This window comes from Danio rerio, chromosome 8, assembly GCF_049306965.1.
Source record: "Danio rerio strain Tuebingen ecotype United States chromosome 8, GRCz12tu, whole genome shotgun sequence".
Classification (NCBI taxonomy): domain Eukaryota; kingdom Metazoa; phylum Chordata; class Actinopteri; order Cypriniformes; family Danionidae; genus Danio; species Danio rerio.
In genome coordinates this window covers 31360489-31382915 of record NC_133183.1, presented here as the reverse complement: position 1 = coordinate 31382915, position 22427 = coordinate 31360489, and the positions used below count along the sequence as shown (strand labels likewise).

The 22427-nt window shown below is 36.4% G+C and overlaps 1 protein-coding gene across 10 annotated transcripts in view; it reads right to left on the bottom strand.

Moving 5' to 3' along the window:
• The window catches only part of grid2 (glutamate receptor, ionotropic, delta 2), a 704448-nt gene that overhangs the window by 288783 nt on the left and 393238 nt on the right, over positions 1-22427 (bottom strand). For all 10 annotated transcript variants that reach the window (XR_002459338.2, XM_073909344.1, XM_073909341.1 and 7 more), the window contains 1 exon segment: positions 15406-15611. Coding sequence is in view for 9 of the 10 variants with exons in the window: in XM_073909344.1 (XP_073765445.1) it covers positions 15406-15611 (206 nt within the window). In the remaining variant the exon portion in view is untranslated.

The window sequence follows — 22427 nt, the reverse complement described above, 5'->3', positions numbered from 1 at the left end:
GAGGTTGTCTTATCCAATAAACCTTTGTTAATTTCTATGGCAAAAGGGCAGCGCTGCTCATTACAATTCATCACAAAGGCTCTTTGTACCTGGTAAGACTCTTCTTGTCTGTCACCGCGGAACTGGCACCACTGATGTCAGGCCAGCCATAAAACATACAATGAATCTGAGCAGTCATCATCTCCTGTCCTCCATTTTAAATAATGCATTTGAAAAGGCCTCTCCATTTCCTGCCACTGTGGAAAGGATTTGTCTGAACAGCAGAAAAGTTTCTCATATGTCAATCAGCATAAGAGCACAGCCGACTGCACATATCTAAATTGTCACCTTGAATGAGCACCTTAAACACAAACTCTCATGCAAAGGGAAAAAAAGCAAGCCTTGTGACTCCATCCAGAAGCATTTTAATAGTGCTATACCTTACAAATTCCATTTATTATTATTTTGTCATACAAGACTCTGTTGAAAAGGAAGCTATCATAACCTCATGTCTGTCTAATCTTTTTTAGGAGAATATGTTGTTGCTCCTTAAAAAGAAGAGGACAAATGAACCCTGATGGCATTTTTTATCTTGTGTTATCAAAAATCCTACATTTTGTTAAGATTATCTTCTGCAAAATGTGTTGTTTTACATTTTCGATGCTAACTTTTGAGTTGGTTTACAAAAATATGTAAATTATTAATGATTTTTTTAGGGGATAGTTTAGGGGATGTAAGGGATAATTCACTCAAAAACTACGCTGTAAAAAAAGTAATAACAATATGACAACACACAAATATTTCTATGCAGATTTAACTTATTTTTTATAAGTGAATCAGGTTTTAACTGACTTTATTTGTAAGTTTTACAAACTTTAACTTTATATTTTTAGTCAGTTTGATTGATGCAGTTGAAGTTGAGATGACTAGAAAAGTTAAGTTGACTCAACTAAATTATTTAGGGCAGCAATAATTATTTACAGTATAGATTATGTCATTGTTTACTGACCTTTGAACTGATCAAAACATACTTGAGTTTCTTTATGTTGTCTAAAAAAAGAATGTATTTTGAAAAATGCTGGTTGCTAGAACCCATTGACTTCCATAGTAATTTGTCCTACTATGGAAGTCAATGGGTTCCAGCAAACAGCGTTCTTCAAAATATATTTTTTTGTGTTCAGCAGAAGAAAAAAGTCATAAAAGTTCAAAACCACACAAGGGAGAATAAATGTTGAGGTCATTTAAATTTTGGGTGACTAACACTTTGTAGTTAATTCATGCTGCACATGCAAATACCAACCCAGCTGTTGTTGGTTGTTTTAACCAAAACGACTTTTTTTTTTTTTTTTTTTTTTAATCAGTGCTCTCATGCAAATAGCAAAAAAAAAAAACAAAACAAAAAACTATATGACTCTATAGAGAAATTTCAGTAGCGTAACTACCTTGCAAAGTCCCTTTTTCATTTCTTTATAATAAATGATGAGAAAGCAATCATTGCTTTAGACTTCTTAACCTTCTAAGCAGATATGATCTTCACCCTTTTAGTCAGGGGTTACTGTATCATCATAAATCACAAAAAAATTTGTGAATGAATAGATTTATTTAAATTCATACTTAAATGGTAGGTTTGCATTTGCTTCTACAGTACTTCAACAGAATTGTCAAATAAATTGTCACAATTGTCTAAAAAGTGATGTACAGTAATACTTTTTGATTGTGCCAGTTGGTGTGATTTGGTCTTCGCTCTACATGTTTTTAATTATTAGTATTTTAATATGTTGGTTTTATACTTGCGGTTCACATTATGGATAAGATGAGAAACAATGAAATTAGAAAGGCTGTTTATCATGCAGAATGTACAAGAAAGACAACACCGGCGCCTTGGTCATGTGCTTCATATCGGTAAAAACAAGATTGAAAAAACTGCATTGCATGGAAGGGTAAAAAGTACCACAAAAATATGATGTCCAAAAACAACGTGGATGTCATCATCACAATATAATGTTTGACCACAAGTTCTAATGAGGATTGTGCAAGACGAAGCGAGATGGCGTTCAGCGCTGCGAGACTCATGTGAGAGCTTCATGTTAAAGTGCAATAAATGGCATAGAGATGCAATATGGCCAAGAAAAGAATGCAGATTGTTTTAAACATCTAAAGAATTTGCACAAATGTCTGTGAGGGAAAAAGAAAACTTTCTAGCTGTAAAGTGCATTTTAAGTGTGGTTTATTTAGAAACTAATTCGAGAAGACGCATGTTTATGATTAAACCAACTGGTCAAGCATTAGCTAATATACGATCCATGATCGATAGGATCAGTCAATTCATGTCTCACCATACAGTAAATAACTAGAAATTCTTACCTCATTATCTTTGTTTTGAAGAATCCCCCTTTACACCCCTACTTTCTTTTTAGACAGGGCAGCACAGCGGACCAGTGATTAGCACTGTTGCCTCACAGCAAGAACGTCACTGGTTCTAGTCCTTAACAGGCCAGTCGACATCTGTGCAGAGTTTTTATGTTCTCCCCGTGCTCGTGTGGGTTTCCCCTTATTTTCCCCAGTTTGCTCCCACAGTCCAAAGGAATGGGATATTGGCAAATTGATCAAACCAAATTGGCACCATAAGCTCTAGTCAGCAGTATGCTTCCATAGTAATCCATAATTTGCCATTTATAAACAGGGGAGTTCTCAAGATCTACCTGAGCTCAAACTCCCTCTCACCCTTCTATCGGGAGGGAGCCCTAAGCTCGAGAATCTTGTGAACTCTCTACTGGGACACCATGCCAAAATACACTTTATAATTAATCATCAGTTAAGGGTGAGCTTTGAAAAATGCATTTAATAGATTTATTTAAATTCATACTAAAGTGATAGGTTTTTATATGCTTCTACTTCTATTTAACAGCACTGTTGCACAAATTGTCACCGTAAATGTCTTCATATTTTGGTGATTATGCCTTTATATGTGTTTTTATTTTTATTTGCTGATTAAAAAGAAAATATTCAAAGAATACGTAAAGTCTGTCAAGACAAACTTATAAAATGCATTACATGGATTTGTTTAGTTTGAATCTACATTCTACGTCAATTCAACAGCATTGCCCCATAAACTGTCACCTTGAATGAGCACCTCAAACACAAACTCTCAAGAAAAAATGAAAAAAGCAAGGCTCATGACTCTATCCTAAGCATTTTAATAGCAGAACTACCTCGCAAATTCCATTTATCATTGCTTTATCATAAGCGACTCTGTTGAAAAGGAAGCAATCATTACCTCTTGTCTGTTTAACCTTCAAAGCTTATATGAACTTCACCCTTTTAGTCATGTGTTATCTTGCTGCTCTCCTGTAATGTCTTTCTTTATCCCTTATTTCGAAACGTTCACACAGATGCTCCAATTTTCCATTTTGCCAGTGTTTGCCTCTTATCCAATCAGAGCTCTTACGGTCACAGCGAGTGCCGACGGAGTTCACCCGCTGTGTTTGTCTGCTTCTGTGAGCCTGACCTTCAATGGTGGTTGGAGAGGCTTGTCTAAACATGTCTGCATGTGTGTGTGTGTGCGTGTGTGTGTACGTGTGTGTTTGCGTGTTTGTGTTTGTGTGTAGCGTATGTAACCTTGAGCTGAAGTGACCACAGACTTTGACGAGTTGCTGAGGCCTGTGCATCACGTACAAACCACAGGCTGATGGCAAAACGGCAGCTGCTTCATTCTGACAGCTTTGAATGTAAATAAACGAATAAACATTTTGCTGTGGTAGCAAGAGGAAGAATTGTGGAACTAATATGCTGATTTCTGATAGAGCTGCAGTATATGGAACAGGACTGTGATATTCATTTGTAGGAGCAAATTGAAAATGATAGGGAAAGGTTGGTTTTGCTGAAATATGAAATCGGTATGCAAGGTCATTTTCTGGTGCATGATTATGATAATGTTTGCAAATGCTGATGAAGAATTAGTTCATGGCTATGAGACTGATTGCAACGAGTTAAACTACATATTATTAAACTCAAATGTGGGTCAAAGACAAGACTCTCCAATATTTTTGCTTTAAGTGATTTTTATATGCATAGAAAGCATTTAAAATACAGGAATAGTGTCCATATTAATCTTCCAAATAACTTGAAAATAAAATATGAATTGGAAAGTAAAATGTTTCATCATCATTCAGCATAACATGTTGAAACCAAACAGTGCTTATTCCGACTTGTACGTAGCATATTAAGATACACACACACACATATATATATATATATATATATATATATATATATATATATATATATATATATATATATATATATATATATATATATATATATATATATAAAAAACACAAAATATTCTCACTGGTAAACGAGTAAAATCCTGATGTTGCCATGGGTTATGGCAAAGTGTAACTATTTAAAATGACAAACATTCAGTATTTGGGGGCTCCATTGCGATACTTACAGTATATAGAACATTTAGTGATACTTATGTTTACTAATATATAGTGATACTTATAGTGATACTGTGATAGAGTGATAAATATATTTTTAGTAATTAAATAATTCTTCTAAATAAAACTGACAAGTTGTTTTGGTAACCCTTTATTTTGATGGTCCCTATTGCACATTTTGTTGACTAAAACCTGCATAACAACATCATGGCAATTACTTCTTAGTTGTGTATTACTATAATTGCTATAATATAATATATGTAAATTAATATCTATTTAGTACCAAAAAATAAGCAAAACTATACAGTTGAAATCAGAATTATTAGCCCCACTTTGAATGTTTTTTTTTTTTTTTTATATTTCCAAAATGACGTTTAACAGAGCAAGGCAAGGCAAGGCAAGGCAAGTTTATTTATATAATAAATAAAGGGAATAGCAAGAAAATATTTGTTTTATTTCGGCTAGAATAAAAGCAGTTTTATTTATTTTTTTAAGCCAGTTTAAGGTCAATATTATTAGCTCCTTTTAGCTTTTTGTTTTTTCCTGATAGTATACAGAATAAATCATTGTTAAACAATGCCTAATATCCCTAACCTGCTTAGTTAACCTAATTAACCTAGTTAAGCATTTAAATGTTACTTTAGGCAGTATAGAAGTGTTTTTAAAAAAATCTAGTAAAATATTATTACAGATAGATACATACATATCTAAAATAGAAAATTATTTAAAAAAAACATGAAGCTAAAACATTTAGTTATTTTACTGCTTTTAAAACATATTTTCATTGCCAATGATTAAATTAAGAAAGTAAACTGTATATACAAACTTTAAACTGTATACAACTACAAAACACTATAAACTGTTATACAACTACAGTAGTTAACCATCTTGACCCATTCTTGATTGACAGACAAGGTTACACAAAGTTTCATCAAAACAATATGCCTTAATTGTCCGCTGGTGTGGAAGGTTTCCCTCCATACTCTGACAGCTTGTGATGGACATGTGTCTCTGACTGTTCACTATACACATATCCCACAGACAGATGGCTGGTCGAGACACGTCCTCACCTCTCGCCTCACTGACATCCTCTATCATGTCTTCTGTCTGTCCACGGTGAGGCAGATCTCTTTCCATTAAATGCTTGGGCTGGGCCATTTCACCCAGAAGAAGACCGTTTGCAATCTGACTTCATCACTTCAGTCCCAGAGTTTCACTGACAGGTAGCATATTCCATACACAATGGGATAAACTTGAATTTTTAAATATGTTTACACTGAAAGTTTAACCTATTAGGTATGCTCCTGTATCCACTGCAGAATGGAATTGGTGAATAATCACTTTACATGACTTGTATTTCTATTATGTTTTCACGCCATCAATGTTTTGATGACACAAAACATGAATTAAAGGCATCACCTTAATTACGAAAAACATTTCACAATTGCATGATAAAGGAGGGGAAAAACTCTGCCTAGTTAAACTGGACTGAGTGATGTCAAATGTAAAACATGCACTTACCGGCCACTTTATTAGGTACACGTCCAACTGTTTGCTAATACAATTTTCTAATCAGCCAATAACATGGCAGCAACTCAATGCTTTTAGGCATATAGACATGGTTAAGATGATCTGCTTGAACGTTAGGTGATTGAAGTGACTTTGAACATGTCGTGGTTGTTGGTGCCAGACGGACTGGTCTGAGTATTTCAGAAACTGCTAATATATATTGGGATTTTCGCACACAACCATCTCTAGGGTTTACAGAGAATGGTCTGAAAAAAGAAAATTTTCAGTGAGCGGCAGTTCTGCAGGTGCAAATGCCTTGTTGATGCCAGAGGTCAGAGGAAAATGGCCAGATTCGAGGTTTGAGCTGATAGAAAGGGTATGCTTTTGCCGAGGTATGCAAAAGATCATCTCTGAATGCACAACACGTCAAACCTTGAGGCGGATGAACTACAGCAGAATGTGGCCATACTGAGTGCCATTCTTGTCAACTGAGAAACTGAGGTTACAATTCGCACAGGCTCACCATAAATGAACAATAGATGAATCTCAATTTCTTGTGTGACATTTAGATTGAAGGGTCAGAGTTTGGTGTCAACAATATGAAAGCATGGATCCATCCTGCCTTGTATCAACGGTTCAGGCTGATGGTGGTGGTGTAATGGTGTGGGGGATATTTTCTTGGCACACTTTTGTCCCATTAGTACCAATTGAGCATTGTGTGATGTCAAAAAGTGTGATTATCTCAGTGGATTCTTGAACATGACAATGAATTTACTGTACTCAAATGGCCTCCACAGTCACAATATCTTAATCCAATGAAGCACTATTGGGATGTGGGGGAACCCGAGATTCATATCATGGATGTGCAGCGACAAATCTGATGCTATCACGTCTATATGGATCAAATTCTGAGGAATATTTCCAGCACCTAGTTGAATTTTTGCCACAAAGGATTAAGGCATTTCTGAAAGCAAAAGGGGTTTAACCTGGTGTAAAATATAAAGTGGCCAGTGAGTGTATATTTAAAACTATTAAAAATATATCATCGGTTATAGTTATATCTAATTGATAGCTATGATATACTGGCACGTTCTCAAAACAAAAAACAAATATAACAAATAAACTAAATAAATAAAAACTAAATAAAGATAGCAATGCTTCTCTTTATTTTTGATGTCAGTCACATATTATATGTTAATCAATGTTGAAATACACCTTATACAGTAGGTTGCAGTTATTTTCAGTTTGGCATTGTCATGTAAGGTTCTAACTAGACAAATGTACTAATATGATGAGTTGCTTTGCATAAGCCCTGTTTTTAAAATCCTATTAAAATGCACTTTGTACAATGAGCATTTGCAGAGTTTTTTTTTTTCTTTTCTTCAATTAAAACAACATTATTGAACATTTCTGTAAATTATATAACCAAAGCAGCTTCTGTTGTCTCAAAAAACAACAAGAATGGCAACATATACTGTACATTTGCAATTTAAATTATCAGGATTGGGTCTGGTTGATAGTATAAGGACGGAAAGCTGCTATAAGAAATGGCTGCTATTATTTCATGATTGGAACATCTGTATAACTTTGAAAACTGAAATATATCATAAATAATTTGTGAACAAATCAACCTTTCTCTCTCTTGTTTAAGAGAACAAAGTGGTCACTTTGTGACCAAAAAAACACATCAAAATGATCAACTTAAAAGTTAAGTCTACTGTCCTATGTCTACCAACTAAATAAAACACAACGCATGCAATAAAATTCAATCACAGTTATCTTTGGGTATTTGTGAAACAAGTAATTTGCCTAATGCATGTTGATGATGCCATCAAAGAAAAATTTGGTTAATGTGTGCATCTACTGGCAGTGTATTCATACGTATACACACACACTCACACTCACACACACACACATACATACACACACACACACACGCACGCACGCACGCACGCACGCACGCACGCACGCACACACACACACACAAATCTTTTAAATGAATCAAAATATAAACCCATCTGATCAAAGCAGTTTACTCCAAGTCTTAAAAAGACATGACTATTTAATAGAGTAAACGTATTTAACAATTTCATTTTGTCTTTTATGCACATATAAAGACTGGCTCTGTATCTACTAACTGAATAGATGCAGGTTGAAGGCAGAAACAGGCTGAAACTAAACTTTAAACTAAAAGTACATTATTACCTATTGTTCAATAAAAAACAGCCTTTACTTAATGCAAATAGAGCTCATGATGCTTTCATAAAGTTTCCGGACAGGGCCTCTTGTCTAATGAACAATAATCTTGATGCATGTATCTGCCATAGACTATTTTAATAGGACTATCTGGGATGTGCACAGACTTCAGATTTAAAGTTTGTCTCAGCTTGTAAAAGAGAGCATAATATTTTAAATAATTATGACTCACCAAACCCCAGAATTTCACAAAGGAGTCCAGGATCATTAGAAATATGTGACTCAGCCTTCATTTTTTGCTAAATGTAAAATATGTTGTACTGGCTATGTTTCATTGCACATTTCAGATGACAGGTCCACTAGACGGACCTCTAATTCAATATGGGTCCATGTCTATACTATTCTGAAGCAGCAATACCGTTATTGTTATAGTAAACAGTTGTTATAGTTACTTCTTTAAGAAAAAAAATAACATTAATGCACATCGGTAACTCGCCGGTAATTTTTTTAATGTATGTCCCTGTAGGAAACATAGTAAATATTTGGAAGTCCGGCGACCACAATGATTAAACTCCATAGGAATAACTGTGGTCGGAACTAAAGTTCACATTAACTGTGTTCTCTGGACTTAACTCAAGCAGTGGACGCCTACACTTTGACAGGTTGCTGCCGAACAGTGTCATCACTATGAAGTTGATGGCAACACCAGTGAATACACGCCGCGCGGCCACACCATCAACAAACGCTGTTTGACACTTATTAATGCTAGCTTGCATTAAAAATTAATGACTTTCAGCTACTTTGACGCTCTCACCGCTTTTGGTGTGAACACACGGTCAGAGTATGTTTTGTTGTAAGGTGCTGAGAATATGGGGTTTGCCATACAGATTGCCTAAACCCTTTACTAAACCAAAACAAGAGTGTGTTTTTTTTTTTTTTTAAAGCAAATATAAGAGAAAAGCTCACGGTGTCTACATAGTTTTACCATAATTTTACATGGCTTTTACTTCTTTTGAAGAACTGCATTTCACTGGACTAACTGTACAAATTGAGCTACCAAGCAAACCAAAAATGCTATCACATATAGAAATAGATAGGTGATGAAAACATATTTAAAAACAAATCATAGACATTAAGTTGTTTTGTAGATTTATTTGGTGTTGTGCAAAAAACTGCAGAAAAATAATCCTTTATCTATTGATTATAAGTCCCTGCAAATATCATTAGTGTGAAAAGGAACAAAAGTTGTTGGGATCAAGCTGCCCCATATCATTAATTTTTCCTAAAAAAATCCATGTTTGAAACATAAACTAAAGCAAAAAAAAAAAAAAAAAAAAAAAAAAAAAAAAAAAAAACCTTTTTGAGCTGGTCTGTGTGTGTGTGTGTCTGTCCATGTGCGCATTTCTGTGGTCCCATTTTTGGTCCCACTTTATGTGTTAAAAACACAACATAAAGTGGAAAGTTTTAAGTAAGAAACACAACCAAAATGTGCAGGGCAGGGGAGGCCCCGAGTACCAGAATTGAGAACCACTGGGGTAGGGCAACATAAAACACAGTATGTACGCTATATGAGATGTCCCAGAAATGTACAAAAAAACCTCTGTATGGGTGTGAATGGGACTGTGCTAATATTACAAAACTTCTGAAGGTTTTTTTTTTTCCAGATGAACTGCAATCACAGCTAATGCAATTCTTTTTTTTGTCATTATTAAATACCAGCCCAGGTAAAATATGTTCACAATTGACCATAAAACACCTGAGAAGCAGCTGCATGCTGAAACATGACTTCTAATAGGAGCAATTTGTCTCAAACTATACACCGTATGTCTCTTGAACAATGAACTGGCCTTTAAATCAGCTTTATAGCGCAGACAAAAGGTTTAGATAAGCCAGACATGCTGTCTTTATGTGACAGTTTCTGAACAAACCAGAATGCAGCAGACTCTGTTTCAAGACCTGGTAATGAACGCTCACAACAGATGTTTAATAGTGTTCCCTGCTGAGGTGCTGGAAGACCTGAACTCACTCACCGCATGCAATCAAAGCCCAGCAACGAGCCTACAAATGTCGTCTTAATTGACTTATTCATTCTTCATTTTTAGCCCATATATGGTAGCCTGCAGTTTTCATAATATAGCAGCAAAAAGTAGCAGCGGAGCATATGTATTCAATTTAATATAAAGCTATATTATATATCATATAGATACTATATGTCTATGTTATTTAGATACGGTTTATGCACATGGATCCCTCCTTGAGTGTTTTTTTTGACTACTGCATTAATACTACCATATAAATAATATTCATAATTACGGAGTATAGCCATTTAAACTCAGATGTTTCATGTTTCTCAAATTTGCAGATAATAATGATTTCTGAAGAATCATGTGACACTGAAGAGAAATGGCTGATGTCAAACCAAAATTGAAACATTGTAAGATTTATTAATATATCAAAGTTCCTTTAAGGCCAGTCATTTCTCTTTGTGGCCATCTTTGAAAGGCCTCTCGGGAGGTATGCTCAGGCATTCTGTCTGAATGAGGAAACATGAAATTCCCCAAAACTGTTTGCCAAGCTTATGACTACATTAAATATTTGGAATCACCAATAAAATTAGCCAACAACTGTCTCATAAGTATCATTTCTAAACATACAAATCAAACAAAAAATTTTAGGTTGCCCAAGCTACATGCACACTTGAAAAGACCGAGATCACAACACCAACCTCCTTTATGGCAGTTACACATTGTCATCCTCTGGATTATACTTTGTCAAATTGCACTGGTCTTTTGAAGCAATTCACAACTTGGTCTTGATGCTGAATATTCTCTAGAAAAGACAGGGACTCTTTGTTTACAAGTTTGTGTGGCGTTTGAATAGTTGTGTCATGTGATGTCCATTTGACAGGAGTGACTCTACCTCACGTTCGTTTCATACAGATTGCAATACTAAAAAAATGTTAGTTTTCAAGAACACTTGGTTCATTTTAAAGCACAGATTTCAAGCTTTATTTGGATATATTTCTTAAGTTTGTGAAGCAAGTATACTCGCTGAGATTCCAATGTGTCATAAAAGCACACCTCTGGTCTAAACATCTCCCCCGGAAAAACGTCAGTCTAATAGCAATCGCTGATTGACTCCTGTACTAGTAGGCGGGGCTTCATTTTCCATATTGACCGTTACCCTTTTACCCATTCAAAAATTTACGAGTGACATCTCTTGTGTATTCTATAGTCTTTGATCAGAGATGCCCAAACTACGGCCCGCGGGCCAAAGTGGGCCCATGGTAACCTTTAATTTGGCCATCCCGTCCCATCTGAGAAGAGAGGGATAATGATGAGGATGGTTTAGAGATTTTCAATTAAAATTTAATGTAACCTTTTGTTTGTTTGTTTCATTGTTAAAAGCTAACTGAAACTAAATGTTTCAATTAAATGTAAACTAATCAGATTTTCTTTAAATATGCATTCCGTCACCAACAATGCAGAGAGTTTGGTGAGCAAATCAAGTCAAAGACAGATTCTGCTTGTCTAGTGTATTCAGCATTGAACTTAACTGTGTTATAAATGTGATTGTTTGTATTAATTGCAATAATATCATTTAAAAACTTATACTGTATTAGGTAACATGATTTAAAGTAATGTTTTTTATTTATTTAGAAATATTATGAAAAAATTGGAAATGACCCATAGCAACTTCAATGTAATATAGTTTAGTAAATTTACCTGTGCCCATGACTCTCAATAATATTTGGTTTTTGGCTCCTCATATAGTAAAAAGTTTGGACACCCCTTTCATTAATAATACACAAACAGCCCTATTAAATAACAATTCTAAAAATATTATTTCACACTAATCCCTTTGACTAAACAAAACATAGTTTTAGTGAGAATAAAAGACTTATTTTAAGAAAATGTGAATATTTTTCAAATGAAAAATCAAAGTGGAAATTCCCCATCCCCATTACTCTAATCTTCATTATTCTTAAGAAATCATTCAAATATGCTAATTTCCTTTTGTGTTCAATGTTGCTTGAAAATTAATAATGACGATTCTCCTTTTCATTCTTTTGCTTTTCGTTCTTGTTATTCTTCTTATTCGTGATACATTCTACTTTCAGGAATCCAATAAATAGAAAGTAACATGACAATTTTTTTTTCTGTTGTTTTTGATACATTTTGTGTGTTCTTGATATTTTCAGCATTGACTATCAATGTTATATGCAGTATAAATGTTTTTTTTTTTTTTCAATGTAATGCTTTGACTATTTTAATATACAATTTGGATTTAGATTTGATTCTTTGTAAGCTCAGCAGGTGTCACAAAAAAAAAAAAAAACATGCTTGAGCAACACATGTAATAAGGAGCTTTTCAGTGTACTCCTGCAAAATACTTTGTCCCAAAAGGTAGCCAAGCACAGTCTTAGAGAATAACGGTTTCCCAGCCAAATCCAATAACAAAAAACAATAAGCTGCTTTAAATTTCCTGCAATAATTCCCTGGCTGAAGTGCGTATCTTTAAGACTCTGAGCTCCCCTGATCAACTTATCATTCCCAGACCCAAGAGTCATTACAGCTGCCTGCAGTCTCAACCACTACTGATGGTTCCTGTCCTATTCCACGTTCAGCCAAAATTGGATTTTGATTGCTTTTCACAGGATATTTTTTTAATTAAAGGCGAATGAGAATAGCATGTGAGATTAAGCAATACTTCATGGTTTAATTCCCAAAGAGAGTTATCAAAGAGAGCAAAGCCGTTTAATGGCTTCCTTACAAATATTGCCAATTAAAAAAAAAAAAAAAAGTGACATTTTTCAATCAGAATGAATTACTATGACCCACAGAAAGTAGAAAAAAAAAACTATAACCTTTTGCATTGTAGCAAGAAAAAATGGAAGTATACATTATTTAATGTGTCATAAAAGCCCTGAAGATATTCAATTTCCCTGACATCATATCCTGCCTGGAGCTATAAGCCTTAAAGCCTGTGTGCACTGGATTTTTTGCTTATGTTTACCACCAACATTTAGTGCATTGTGACCACATAAAGAAAACCAATGAGAGCATGTAAACCAGGGGTCACCAACCCTGTTCCTGGAGAGCTACCTTCCTGCACATTTCAGTTGCAACCCTGACCAAACACACCTGTTTGTAATTATCAAGTGCTGCTTTAGGTACTATTAATTGGTTCAGGTGTGTTTGAACAGGGTTGGGACTAAATTCTGCAGGAAGGTAGCTCTCCAGGAACAGGGTTGGTGGCCCCTGATGTAAACCAATGCCCCATTGAAAGTGTATTTAAAAATGCTGATAAAACCCCAACAAATTAATTTGAGTAGTTAAAAAACATATTTTTTTATGCACTTGGGCACATTTGCAGGACTACAAGTTAATTTAAAACCAACTCAACTTACAAAAAACATTTAAAAATCAAATCAGCTTTAACAAAAGCACAGCATCAGAATTAACATTATTGCATCTTAACAAATACTTCTTGAGGTATGGCCACAAGGAATCCTGTTTCAGAAATAACTGCTCTCCCTCAGTTATCTATCCATCAAGAAAGGTTCTCATGTCAGCCTAATTGGTTGCCGGAGTGAGATGTAGTAACGCACCAGTAACGCACCAAAAAGTTTGTTGTTGACCACAGTAAAACAGGAAGAAGAAGAAATTGTCATTCTCGTAATCATATGAATTTACTCTTATCGACTAGGCACCGGCCTCACAGCTCTGTGAATGTCGGTGCCGTCACGTACTGATCCTTGATTGGTTAATGTAGCTTGTGTGGATGCTACTGCGCTACTTGGCTAAAAAATTGCTTTGCTACTGAAAAGCTATTTGATTTAGAAAACAGTTACTGATAAATGGAGTTAAGCTAGTAGCATTCGAGTGTGCTGCAAGCCTACGTTTGAGTGAAGGTTTCGGCCGTTAGATCGCCCCCTGGGGGCTGGCTGCAGTACAAGTCATAAAGCCCGCCTCCTCCGTGTTAATGAAGGAGACTTGAGCCCAAATAAAAAAAAATATTACACTTGCAATAAAATGTCCCGAAAGATAGTTCTGGTTGATTAAGGCACTGGTTATTGTGCTGAAATAGGTGCAGATCTTCATTTTTGTAAACAGTTTGTTTTTAGCAGTAATTTAATGCTGGGCGTGTCATCGTGATTGACAGCTGTGATTGACAGTTTCTCAAAGCGCGGCGTCTGAGCTTCGGCAGGAGACTGAAGTAGACTGAAATTTTATTATTCGATTTCTGTGTTATTTTACCATGACAAAATGAGTTCAGCAGTAAACTATAGTTTCTGACATACATGATCCTGGTGGAACACTGTTTATTCGCTAAGTTCAGGGCTTTTTTCGGGCTTTATTAGTTTGCTGATACACGCCTAGCCACCCAGATAGCAAAACACAGTTCCGGCTAGATTCTCGCCTGCCGGAGACTTATCTCTTAGAGCTCAGACTGACTAATGTTACCTCTGCTGGACCTACTCCGGATGCCTGGACTCACTACCCAATTCCAGCCCGAGTCAATCGAGCCAGATGCGGCGGCCGAGCGAGCAGGCGCTGCCGCATGCGAGCCGGAATCAGCCCGCGACGCCGCGAGTAAGTTATGCGCTGCGGCCTGGAGCTGGCGCGATTGAATATATAAAACCCTCATATTTGTTAACGTTATTACATCCATTTGTGTTGATATGACAGCAAACGCATGCTGAGAAGTTCGGGGGGCGTAGTTGATTTTACATAAAGCGTTTGATTGGAAGCTCGACTCTGCTCATTTTCGCGGCTCCTCCTCTGGCTCCATCAGACAGTCCTTCTGCGCATGTCTGGCTCCAATTTCAGCAGTCTTTTGCGACAGTTTGTGCCCGTCAAGCAGGCGTTTTGCCCTCAAGGCGTTCAATGGGAAAAAGGGCTGTCGCGTCGTCCATATTTTTTACAGTCATTGGTAGCATTACTACATGTAGTGACGCTACTGCCTGGCACTGCCAACAAGCCATAAAAACACTAAAAATATTAAATTTCCCATGACATTATACCCTGCCTGCGGCTGTGAGCCTTACAGTTCAACATAATGTGAACTATTTAAAAGCTGGTTGGACTGAGAGATTGAAGGTTTTGTGTTAAATGCCCGATGGTTAGATTCTGAGGGCTGCTACTGTACTTGCATCTGTGCAGTGCAAAAAATATCTATTAATGTAACAGCAGCCATTTGTGTGAAATGCAAGTGTGAACATTTTCAAGGCTGGTGTGTGATATATGTTCATACTAGCTTGTGTATGTGAATGTACCTCGGTAATGAAGGCCTTGGCAGTGGCGGGACTCATGAACAGCACAGCACGTCTCAGTGTGTCCCTGTAGCGATGCAGCTCTTCCACCCTCATGGTACGGAACATTCCAGTGATCATCATGTTAATATTGGATTCCACCTTCTGGAGAGACACATCCATCCCCTGCTGAGACGTCTGGTCCAGGAAGTTTTCTATGCCCCGGATATCTGAAAAATAACAACAACAACAGACAGTGTCATTCAAACTACGTTCGTTTGCATCTGGTCTGGTTAGAAGTTACTTTCAGAGCTTCCTTTGAACTTTGTATTCACCAAAGCATCTACAAAATATTAAAAAGCACAGCCATTTTCAATATAAATTTTTTGAGCAACAAGCTTATTAAGATGATTTCTGAAGAATGTAAGGAACCATCAATGTTTCCCTGTTTATGTAAAACAATTGTATATTAAACTAGTATATACAAAAGTAGGACAAACTGGACAACATTGTCTTGAAGCAATGGGAAGAGTACAAATAGCATAGAGCAGTGTTAAGTGAGAATGGGAAACCGGTAAGGATCTCAATTCGAGGGTCGCCACATCTATATCATGCTTTAAACAGAGTCTTTCTGGGAAAGAGAGAAATCTCTACCAAAACAAAGCTTGCTGATTACAACTCTACCTATGTGCCTACTCTTACATATGGGTGTAGTCTTAAACACACACAACAACAACAGATTGCAGGTGATGGAGATGTGGTACCTTAAATGAGTTGCTGAAACTTGAGAAACTTATTAGTTGATCCCTATCAGCTCCCAGGTGAAGCATGATATTACACAGAAGAATGAAGATTTCTGCAACTGTCACTGCATAACTATAGTTACAACTAATGTTTGAGCAACTTTATTTCAAACTGTGACCAAACTGACTGGAACTACTTACTGTACATGTGCATTTAAAAATGGTATTGAACACATTCAGCCAATCAGAATGATGTCTGCAGAACATGGACATTTTTATTTTGATTATTATTATTATTATGAAAATGAAATATCTTTAAAGCAAACAAACCATGATTTCAAATAGTCATGCAGGTAGTTTTTGTTTCTTCACTCTGACCAGTGGCTTTCCAAATCAATTTCACTGTATTTATGTGAGTACTCAGAAAGACAGGTATTTTGATTTTAGTATTATTCTGTTCAAGCCTTAACACACAAAAGTGAATGCAAATTGTTATTTGTGTGATACACTATTTGAGATGCAGCTCATTTCTTTTTGTCTTAACAGAAAACAGCAAGCCAATACAAATGATGTTCTCTGATGCAGCTTCTTACATGCGAATGGTGTTAAATCCAATCTAGCATTTGTGAAGATGCAGATGATGGGTATACTTTGCACACCAATCCCCAGATCCCCATGTGTTTTGAGTCACGACTTCTCTGCCATGACCTATGCTGATCATGGATCAAATGAGATCTGTTACATCACTATATAAAGCTCAACCTGCCAAAGTGGATATTGGGATTGACACTTACACACCAAAATCTACTTGCATTTAGAGGGTTGCTGGATGTTAATGTCAGTCCCTGCATGTCTGTTATCAACCCTGCTCAACTGAACATGAGCAGAAGTGCAGAAAGAACACAAGCATTTGCAAAGCATTCAATCGCAGCACTCATTCAAACAGAAAGAGAGAGAGAGAGAGCGGTGCCTGCCAGAGGTCATAACAAAGATTAGAGAGAGATTAGATTTCACACTTAACAATGAATTGATTAAAATGAGATGTGTGGCATGTTTTACATACGTTTAAATTAAATGTTTCTAAAAGACTGATCTTTTTCCATAAGTGCGATTAATTAAGAAAAAACGAGGAGGACTGCACAATGAATGAGAAATCTAATATCAAATGACAAGTCAAATATCAAAGCTACTTTATACAAAGAAAAGTGAAGTAAAGATCCCTTAAAACTGATTATGTATGGTATAAACCAACTAACCAACACTACAGATATTTTTAGTTTTTTAGTTTTTTGTTTTTTAAAGTAACTGTTATTGATTTATATTTTAAGTATAGGTAGAAACAATCCAAGCTCATTTTGCATATGTACACAGGTCTAAATTTCTGGGGACAGTGAAATACGTAACTAGAGGTACATCTGCTTGCGTTTTTTGTTTTTGCAAATTCACCAAATTTGTGTACACTTTTTGATAATCTCAAATTTCTCTTGCCAAAAATAAAGGGCGCAATATGCACTTTAGCCAACTAGACTGACTGACTGACTGATCCACTGACCCTCCATTCCTAAACCAAACTGATAATGTTTTCAAGAGCAATTTAGAAAAAGAAAAGCAGTCACGACTGCATGATTTTACCACATTTTCAGCCTGTTTTTATTTTTTTATTTTTTGCTTTTGTTCTGCCTGGTTTCTGAAACTTTTCTTCACCAGACTTGAACCCTGTCATTATGGTCAACTCAGCTCCACTATCGGTGTATGTGGCGAGCCAATGGGAAAACTGGTAACACTGGAAAAGCTGTCTATATGGAAGTAGGCAAGCTGGTAGTGCTAAAAGTAACAAAACTCTTCAGAGGCATCATACCCTCCCGGTAGTGTTCATTTTAAAGATGAAATGCAGCTATACTGTAGGTATGTTTGGCTACATAATTTGCGCTCTCAAGAAATGTAAACAGGGGTACGTATCCACAATGAGCCTGTATTGGTTAGACAGGTACAGAACAATCTAGCAAAATAATAACTGATTAATGCTTACCTGAAACAATATTTTTTTCCCCAATTATTTTTCAAGGTGTGTATAATGTATTTGAAAATTGATATGTGAAAAATATCAATTCTGCTGTTGTTAATAAATTGAAATTTTAAGAGAATGTTTTCATGTCATGCTTATTGTCCCAATGTGTAATGGCTAAATTCATGTACCCGACCTACTGATTCACAACCTTAAGTGCTAGAGGACTGATTAAGTCGCCTACAGAGTCTACCTAACCATTTCTCTGCTTTAATACACAGCATTGAGCGTAAAATTATAGGTCCAATTTGTTATGTGGCTTCTGCCGACTTGTGCATATGATCTGCTTTGTGAAATAGTTACTCTGGACCAGAGCAGATCGTCTGTGCATTATTTTCTTATATATAAAAGTGTTTATGCAAACGTTCTATATCAATGCTCAATTACATGTGAATAAGTGATTGAATTCTAGTAAGTCTTGTCTTCATGATGCTTCAGATTCTAGAAAGCTTTTAATTGGTCAGAAATATATAATGATATATAAATATGTAAAGCTAAAGTGTATGTTGAAAAAAAAAACTTATATCCATTTTAGTGAAAGTAAGAACATATAAGTTTTGATTTGTTTACTTTTGACTAAAGACTAAATACTTCAAGCTAAATTAATGAATGAACTGGAACTGCCATTAACACAATTCGGCCAAAAAGTTTGTTTGGAGTTCAATTCACCAATTCAAAACAGCCCACCAAAGCGAACATTTAGGGGAAGTTTGTTTTGGCTCCTAAACACCTTTGAGCAACAATTTGTTTATTACGCAATTGTTGGGTGTTTTCTGACTTCTGCCTTATTTGATGTGCTTTGTATTCACATAAGAATGACAGAAGAACATCCAAAACAACAACACCAAACAAATACATTAGAGGCTGGACTTGCAGAGCTTGTACAGATGTATCTGCACCTGTATGATCACTTGTGGAGAGATTTTAAAGACTGGGAGGGCTCACACGCCCACATGAGAAGTGCCAACATTTAAAAAAACAAACAAACAAACAATAGAAGGCTATGTAAAGATGTGGCACCCTGTGGTGGCACTTCTCATTTGGTGTGCGTCAGGATGGAAAAGACTTTTTGCCAGATTTAGTTTTTGCCAGTTTTTGAAACTCTCCTTCTCCCACAACCACAAGTATTATGTTTAAGAGGCACATGCAAGCAAAGTGAATGACACATTTACAACTGCTCACTGAAATGCTGAGCTTGAGTGTTGGAGCTTTTGAAAACCATATATCATCAATCAGCCATTTCAAAGTTCTTTTTGCCTTCAAAAAAAGAATATAAAAAAGCTTTGTTTGAAGTATTTCAGGGTTTAACTTATTGATAATAACCCAAAAATGCTCATTTTTATTTTAGAGGGCATCCTAGAAAAATCTGAATTAAAACTGATATCAACGATACTTGCTATCAGGTGTGAAATAAACCCTCTAACGGGCTTAATCAACCACTTAGTTTTCACTTTCTGCATTACTGTGATGAGCGTGAAGAACAAGAATGCATTAGCATGTGTGCTAGCAGAGCACAGAAGTGGGCGACATCAGAAACCTGTGTCGAACATTTATCACTGCGGTGTGGCGAGGCAGAAGTGCTGTCTCAGGGCTGCGCTAAATAAAAGATGTATTTCACAGAGAAAGAGCTGCTGCACACTCATCCCTCTGTGCAGGCGGCCCTTCCCTACATCAAACCCTTTCCACCGGAGCGGGGAGGCGTTGAGAATGCAGGATCAAAGTGTCCCTGAAAGATGGGACTGGGGCGAAGAAACCGGGGGGAATAAAGGTGGGGGGTGTTAAAGGTGAGACCATCTCTGTGTGTTTGTGTGTGTGTGTGTGTGTGTGTGTGTGTGCGTGCGTGCGTGAGTTTGTGTGTGTGTCACAGATGTGAAGACTTTCAGGAAGAAAATCGTATGAAAGAATATTTACAGTAGGTAGCCCTTCAGCTATGAGGCACTGAAAGAAATAGTAATATCATGTTTGTGTTTTAGATGCATAACCAAAACAAAAACAACATGGCTGGCCAAACCAATTTAAACTGATATTAGCATTGGCTGGTTTGAGCTAGTCATTAAGCAAACTGTTCTACATTCGTAAAAACAGATACCAGCTGGTCAATAAGACCACTAAGTTCTTTTTGCAACGTGTTTACAGAGCAATTACCAGCCTGAACAAGCATAATTAGCTATAAAACCTCGCGTGTTTGCTATACGTTTATAAAAAAGAAAACCGAAAGTATTTCTGTAAAAATAAAATTACATATTTGTTGACGTAGTTACAAGGCTTGGCATTTGTACCTGCAATACAGCTTGTATAACCAAATTAAAGAGAACCTATAAAAAATAAGCATGGTTCTGCTAAAACAAATAAACAAAGGAATGATTATTGTAGTTAATACAGTTGTTAACATTCAAAGTGAATCAAAAATATGTATATTTTTAATTGTCCTATAAGAATGGGTGTTATTAAACAATTTTATGACAAATTTAATGAAAGATGTGCCTATCCACTATAATTATTGACTACTGTAGATGGCAACCATTACATCTATCATTTTACTATAGCAAGCATCATTTTACCCAACCCAGGCTCATTATTGATACTATATACATTTCTGGTGATTATAAAATACAAAGCATGAGGTAAATTTTTTTTTTGCAGTTTTTGTTTTTGCAAATCCACCAGAGGCTGCTTTATCAGATGTCAAATTTCTCTCCCGAGTGCCATTCGCATTTGCTGTTCTTATGCAATCCACCAGAGGCCGCTGTCGACCTACTGACTGACCAACCAACTGACTGACAGATCCCCCAGCCCACCCCCATCCTTAAATCCCATGATAGTGTTTTCAAAAGCACTGTTTGACCCGATCACCCTTTTCCCTTAACCCAACCGACAGTGTTTTAAAAAGCAATCCAGAAAAAGAAAAGCCCTCGCGGTTGCCTGATATTTACCTCGCTGTTTTAGATCATACCATGTTTTCACCTTGTTATTTACTTGGTTATTTTATTTTTTGCCTTTTGTTTTTGTTTTATCTGCTTTCTGGAACCCTTCTAAGCCAGACTGTTGCCGCAATCAACTGGATCTCAAGTCCGCTGACGCACAGGGCGAGCTACTGAGCAAACTGTTAACATCGGAAAAGCCATCCACACTGAGGAAAGCAGTCAGCCGGCAGCGCAAAAGAAACTGAAGTTATCAGCGACCTCATACCACCCCATAACGTTCACTTCAAAGACTCTCCAGAAATGTATATAGGAGTATGTTTTCACAATGAGCCTGTGTTGAATTTACCATATTATTTGCAGTAAATATGTGATTATAAAATACTACCCTAACTAAAGATGTTGGAGTGTTGGAGAAAGCTACAAATCATTCATAATTTGAAGTAATCAGACTACAATTAAATGCTTTAAAAATACAATAGAGACAATGAAAAACAATAATTTATGAGATAGTTGCTGACAACTACCATATTATTGGAGTAAAAAACTGAAGTAAAAAATGTAAAAAACAATATAAAAAATATCAAACTGTAATAAATGCAGTCAACTTAGAAATGTGACTATTTGAAAATAATTACCTCCAAACACTGAAGCAAAGTTTTCTCGAGAAGTTTTCATTTATATGAAATTCATTGTTTTTTAAACTTTTAAAGAGGCCAGAAAATCTAAATTGTAATCGTTTGGCTTCTGGTTTAATTAGCAGGGTCATCATCGCCTACACCTCCACTGAAACACTGTCACTCGATGCAGCTAAAAGGGAAGATGAGGACAACATCCACCGCACGCCGGAGGAGGGTCAAAAGCTCCGGTGCCTCCATCTGTGCACTGGATCCAATTTAAAGCAAATCTACGATTGCGGTTCTGCTAAAAATCTCTCATTGGGTTCCCCAGCTAGTGTGGAGGGCAGGGCTCCAGCAGACAGCAGCTTGTGTTTATAGTGGAGGACACATAGAGGGACTTGATACGGCCCCTGTGCTGGAGTGGCATCTGGGTAGGAGCTGTTTACGGAGACGCTGCTCTGCTACGTTATGGCAGGATGGGGTGGCTGAAGGCAATGGTCTGGTAATGTAGTGGGCTTGTTATTTCTCTGTTACGACTCCATGAAGTCGGGACATTACAGAGCTCCCATTCAAAGATGAGGAGCCTGCTTGGCTTTATTACTTCTGTCTTAATAGGAGAGGTTATAGCAAGGCAGATTAATCCAAACAGACACACAGCACAGTGGTAACACGCCAATAAGGCCCTTTTCATCTGTCA